The 6,864-nt window shown below is 34.5% G+C and overlaps 1 protein-coding gene across 1 annotated transcript; it reads right to left on the bottom strand.

The window, feature by feature from the left end:
• Positions 1-564: 564 nt before the first annotated feature.
• On the bottom strand, positions 565-768 carry LOC308357765 (keratin-associated protein 19-7-like; the record flags this gene model as incomplete). The annotated part of the gene is made up of 1 exon (XM_080827517.1): positions 565-768. The coding sequence occupies one exon, from the start codon at positions 766-768 to the stop codon at positions 565-567; it is 204 nt and encodes a 67-aa protein (XP_080683643.1).
• Positions 769-6,864: the final 6,096 nt, after the last annotated feature.

The raw sequence follows: 6,864 nt of genomic DNA on the forward strand, positions 1-6,864 counted from the left end.
AAAGAAAGTAGGTGAAAAGAAGAACATTGAGGATAGGTTTTTTCCCCCCTCTGTACCATGACATAATTCATATACCAATGTTATCTAACTAAAAGCATTGAATAAGATTTGGTCTAGTGTTCAGAGGAAAAAAATCTTCATTCCAACTGAGTGTTATGGATTGGAATATATCTATCTAGCCATATGGGTGTATGTTTATATCTCTCCTAGGATTTTGGTTTTTTGTGGAGTAATTTATTTTCTTCATTGCCAGGTGGGTGCAGTTACAAATAACCACTTTGACATCTTGAGTTTCATAAAAAATGAAGGCCACGTATGCTATTTAAACCTCGGATAATTTATTGCAAAAGGAATAGAGAAATCCCACAGTTATAAAAGCAGAAATAAAGGACACCAGGAAACATGAAAGAGACCATTATAAAATGATAAATATTCCTAAAGTCTTAGATACCAAATGTTTTTGATCTTGGCTTGGCTCCAGATGATCTTGTTTGGTTTGGTCATTGTAGTCAAATTTGGATAATCCTTTTGCGGCCTCAGATGTTGGGCTTCTGGAGCAGGATTTCAGTAGAAGCCAGAGAATCCATATCTCCCATAGCGAGATGGGCGGCAGCAGCCATATCTGTAGCCTCTGCAGCCCCAGCCCCAGCCCCAGCCACAACCTCGTCTGTGGAAGCTGCCACATCCCCAGCCACGGCCACAGCCCAGGCCACCAAAACCTCCACAGCCATAGCCCAGGCCTCCATAGCAGTTGCTGTAGTAGCTCATGGTGTCAGGGGTGATGAGTTTGGTTTGCTGTTCGAGTCCAGATCCTGAGTGTGAAAGTCAGCATGGGTAGAGAGATGCTTATATACCCTGAGCAGAACATACGATAAATCACATGTGTACTTTTCCTTTGTGTCATGCTGCATATTATCTGTAATGTTGTTAACTCATTATTCTTCTGTCTCTTGACACAGGGAGAGGCCCTCATTCCCATTAAAATACCTTGGTTTACTTAGCTTCTTATTTAGAATGTCCTTGAACCTATTGTTTAGCTTTTATGGGAAGAAATGCCTACCGCTTTAAATTTTGTACATTCCAAACCCTAAATTGAATTGCTTATTACCAGGTATATTAACATCATTTACATTTGATGACATTCCTTTTATAATTAAAAATTTTCTCCTTTCTGTCATCTCCCAAGTGGATAATTCCATCTCCAACTAAATTCACAGATATTTGTTCAATTTACAGCTGTTAAATCAATATTTTTCAAAAAGGAAATTTGTTTATCAAGATGAAGACTGAAGAAAGTGCCTCTGTTCAGAAAACATTTTTTAAAAGAAGGTACATGTTGATTTTTTGCATTTTAATTATAATAACCTTTATAATATTTTTGGCTTTAAGAACTATCTTCAGCAACAGGAGAGAGAGAGAGAGAGAATCTCCAAGCAGGCTCTCCACAGTGTGGAGCCTGACCCAGGGCTCAATCCCAGGACCCTGAGATCATGACCTGAGCCAAAATCAAGAGTAGGCCACTCAACCAACTGAGCCATCCAGGGGCACCTTAACTTACATGATTTTGAATATACAGTTGAGTTTTTATGAGATTCTCAATTATTTTAACAAAGGTAAATTTCCTCAGATGTTTTAATCCTAAACAGCAAGTAGGAAATTAAACACTGCTTATAGAACTAATGAAGAAATTATAAGTAAACTGATAGTAGCTATCATGGCTACAACAACCAGTGCAACTCTCTGACTCCACCTTAGCAAACTACCATTTTAAAACCAAAATGTGGTTCGATATGTCATAACCCAACATATCCCAAGTTTCTTTTATCCAAATATTATTTCATTATTTCTCATCCTAAACTAGAAATAGTTGATAAGCTGAATTTTTCATTCTCAATAAGTCCTTTCAAATACACGTAACCATAAATAACTCAGGATTAAGGATATCAGCTTTTGTCCATATAACTTAACCACATCATGTGAGAGTGATTAATGGCTAGTTTTTGTTCATTTGGATTTGAAAGAGATGTGTCCACCTGAGATAGAGCACTAAAAAACAAAAATGAAAAACCTCAATAGTCAAATAAGAAATAAAAATAATTTCAAGGATAAAATGTGATAGCTTTACACAAAGACCAATTTTACTGTTAATGAGCAGCAAAATATCAATACTAAAGTATTATAAAATACACAGCAAAAATGTTTGTCTTGGTTTTTTTCTAAGTGAAAAAATTATTAAAATGAAAATATCCATTGGAAAATGAAGACTATATATTTCTTTGTAGAAGTATTGTTTTATGTTCAATTGCTGGACACAAAGTAGATTATTTTTTTTCTTCTTTTCACTCTTAGGAAGTTTCCCTCAAAATACATGTGAAATAATACTATGATAATGGGTAGTAAAGAAGAAAATCTGTTTTCACTTGGGATAAATAATAGTCTTTACAAATCCATAATGGAAACTTCTGTTGTAAATTCCAAACGTTGTCCTGTGACTCAGACATAAATCAAAACAACATGAAATTGTAGGTCACAAAAATACACTACATTATACTAGGAATGTCACATATATTTTTTTCTCATTCTAAGTATACCGATAATTCTTTTTCTTTGTAACTTTGTAATACCTTCCTTGGGCTGCAAAGGTAGTGACCTGTGTGAGAATAGGATACTTTCAAATGTTATTTAGTTATAGGAACCAAAGCTCTTTAAAGGCATGACCAAACTCTATTCCTGATGTCCTTACCTATGAAAATATGGCATTTGATAGGACAAGTGACAGGAGTCAACTGATTTTTTTTTCTATCTCCAGGTTGTATAAACAAATCCAAATCTTTCTAATAAAAAACTGTGATGAGGATTAAGTTTTAACACTATTCATTCTTCATTTGCCTTGAAGTACAACTAAATTACAAATTGAGAAGTTGATTATATACAATAAAATAAAATTTTCACAATAAAAATGTAAAAGAAAACACAATAAGAGGTAGCTAATCTAACAGAGGGAACTATTTCCCATAAACTCAGCTATAAAATAGTAGCTATTCATGGAAATATGACAAGAACTTTCCAGATGGTATTCAAATTTGAAAATATATAATGAAAGAGAATCAGCATGATGGGGTAGATCACCAGGTTTCAGTGAACTGGTTTTTGATCTTGGTTCTGACACTTGTGGTATTTGTGACTCCAGGAATCACTTAACTATCTGGAGTTTCTTCACTTGTATGATATAAGGGGCAGCGCAGCACTATATCTAATTCTAGGTGAGCTCTCGCTTCTGCTGTTGTCCTTTTATTATGGGATTTCGCCAACTCAAACAGCAACAAAAAACTTTATCTTTTTGCATTACCTGAATATTCCATTCAAATTTGAAAAGGCAAAAATTTTTATTACATATTTTACGTACTCTATTATGTAAAATACCAACAACAACATGCTTGCTTTTGATTAGTGATAATTGATTGGAAATCTACTTAAAAAAATCCTTTGGATGAATGATGACTCTCATCAAGGAAAGCTACAGAGTGATATATTTCCTGGTTGTATCTAGGTGTTTACACTTCACTTACAGTTGCAAAAGGCTTGAATACCATGAAGATGATGATGATGAAAGTAAAAAAGAAGAATATCAGGACACCTGAGTGGCTCAGTCCGTTGAACGTCTAACTCTTGATTTCAGCTCAGGTCATGATCTCACGGTCATGGGACCAAACCCTACGTTGGTCTCTATGGTCAGCATGGAGTCTGCTTGAGATGCTCTTTCTCCCTCCCTCTGCTCCTCCCCAAACTTGTGCTCTATCTAAATAAATAAAATCTTTTAAAAAAAGGGAAGTGAACAATGATGAACTTAAAAAAAAAAAGATCATTCACGTTTTGATACTATACCATAATTTTATAAGATGTAACCATTAGGGGAAACTGGGTGAGCAGGTGCTCTCTGTACTATCTTTGCAAATTACTATGACTCTGTAACTATTTCAAAATAAAAAGTTTAAAGAATCATCCAAAAAAACAAAGAATATCACTGCATACTACAGAGGAACAATGATGTGGTAAAAATCTAAATCAAATAAATTCTTAATACTACATACATTTTAATTAACTAATTTGAAGTATTTTTAATAAATTCGTAAAATAATTATATTCGTGAGAATGCCAAGTAGAGGAAACAGAGAAAAATATTATATATAATCAAGAAATTAATTTAAAAAACACTTTCTTTTCCTAGAAGTTCAGAGAACTATTTTGATCTATCACTCTTCTTTTCCTGTCATGAAAGAACTGAAGGAGGACACATTTTGAAAGAAGGATGAATTATGTATTCATTTTGGGCTGCATTGATAAAAGGAATTGCAAAAAATATTAAACATATGAATTATTTTTTATTTATTGTCATGAATACATCACAATCGTTAGACTTCATTTTTTATTCTTGTTTAATTTTTTAAAAGATTTTATTTATATATTTGACAGAAATATATAAATATTTTTATATTTATATAAAATGTGGGAAATGGAGAAGCAGGGAAATGGAGAAGCAGGCTCCCCATGGACTAGGAACCCAATGCGGGGCTCGATCCCAGGACCCTGCGATCATGACCTGAGCCGAAGGCAGACGTTGAAGGACTGAGTGACTCTGGCACTCCTATCCTTGTTTAATTTAAATATAAATATTATCTGATTAAAATAAAGAAAAAAATCAACAGGTATTTGAGAAGTTATTATTCATTTCAGTCTAAATTTATTGTTCTTTTTTATGTCTCCATTTGTGAAATAAATATTTAATACACAAAAACATATATCAGAATCTTTATTGAAAGTTGAGTAAGATCTATGTTTAGTTACATATATAATTGATAATAAAGAAATAAACAAAAGCTATATTTGCTCTTTCAAATTAAGAGACTTTATTAAAGAAATCAAGGAGACATGATAGATAAAAAGCTGTGTAACTCTAAACGTACTGGAAGCTTTAAGTACTATTTTGATAAATGGACCCAGCAAAATCTTGGTTGACCCAGAGGTTGAAATCAGATTCTGAAAGTCCACTCATGGAACCCGATAGTAGACTCATAAAGACGAGTTTTTTTTTTTTTTTTTTTTTTTTTTTTTTTTTTTAAAGAGTGATAGACATTTCTTTCTTTTTTTTTTTTTTTTTTTTAAAGATTTTATTTATTTATTTGAAAGACAGAGATCACAAGTAGGCAGAGAGGCAGGCAGAGACAGAGAAAGGAGGAAGCGGGCTCCCGGCTGAGCAGAGAGCCCGATGCGGGGCTCGATCCCAGGCCCCTGGGATCATGACCTGAGCTGAAGGCAGAGGCATTAACCCACTGAGCCACCCAGGCACCCCAAAGACGAGTTTTAATAGAAGATAGAATCCATATCCACCATAGCAAGGTGGGAGGCAGCAGGTATACCTGTAGCCTCCCCAACCACAGCCACAGCCCCATCTGCAGGAGCTGCCACAGCCCCACCCACACCACAGCCCAGGGCTCCGTAGTAGTTGCTGTAGTATCCCACGCTATCAGGGGTTGAAGGCTTGGTTCGCTATGAAAGCTGTTTCCTGAGCATGAATCTCAGCATCTGCACAGAGGTTTTTACACCCTAAGCCATGGATGTGGTAAATCATCCCAAATATACCTCATTTTCCTCCCACAGAAGAAATTTCATGAAACAAGTATTTCTGGCTTTTTTGTTTAATATGCATGGAGTGATCTTCCACCGAAGTGAAAGTTTTAAGTTAATCTTTAGTTCAGTTAGCTCAATTCCTTTTATTAAGTTGTTTTTATAATGAGAAATATATTTTTGCAACTTCAAAGACTATTCCGACATTAAGACTCATATAAACTCCCCCTTATTTTGGTTTCTGAGGATCTCTACAGCTCAGTCAAGGGCTGCCTGACAACATCATCTAGATGATGCTACTTTACTGCACATGCCGTCTATTTTTTCATGGAGATGACAACCTCTTATTATTTGAGGTAAGCAGGACACTAATGTCATTCTTAAATCCATGCCCCATTTGAGACCATAGCCACTTAGATGTCAAATATCCAGACATGTTGAGATACAAACAAATTTTACTTTACTCTTATGCCGTTCAGAACCAGCCTTGAACCAGTTACATTTACAGTGTCTCATTAGACATATTTCTTAGTCTTTGAGACACAATATTTGAAATATTGATGCCTCCTTAAAGAAGGCACTTCCAAACTTGAGAAAAAAACAGAGGGAAGAAGAAAGGGAGTGAGAACAAAACAAATATATATTCTTTGTTTTCTGTATTTAATTCTAGTCAAAACAGATGGTGTCTCAGTTTAATACATGTCAATGATCCTTTACAATTCTGACCTGAAAGATAGCAAGAGGGCATCCTGGCAATTTAGGAACTTCTTTCTGGGATCCAGGATTATAGCATTATGCCAGAAGAAATAAATAGCTCTACTGATCTTTTTGTGCAGGAATTAGGAAGAGAAACAAAAACGTAGACAAATGACAGTCATAGTGATTTCTCTCAAATACTAATCTAAGGATGTCTTTAATATTGTGTATGTGTGTGTTTAATTTGGACACTCATATTAAATCCATCACCCCACAGGATGAGAAAATTAAAGAAATATTGGTTAAGGATTTACACATAATGTTAATGGGGTACTTGATATTTTACTGCCTGATATCTATGTGTTAAAAACCTGCTACTTAATTACTAGGAGCATATTTAAAGTTCTTTGGAGGAGAGACTACCACATGACTCTAAGATAATTATGGTGATTTTTAAAAAATCACAAAATACTTAATGCCATTGCTTTATTCAGCAATTCAATTTTGAATTCTGTTGAGCTATATCAAAGTGATAGTTTTATG

The sequence above is a fragment of the Martes martes genome (assembly GCF_963455335.1).
Source record: "Martes martes genome assembly, chromosome: 16".
Lineage (NCBI taxonomy): Eukaryota > Metazoa > Chordata > Mammalia > Carnivora > Mustelidae > Martes > Martes martes.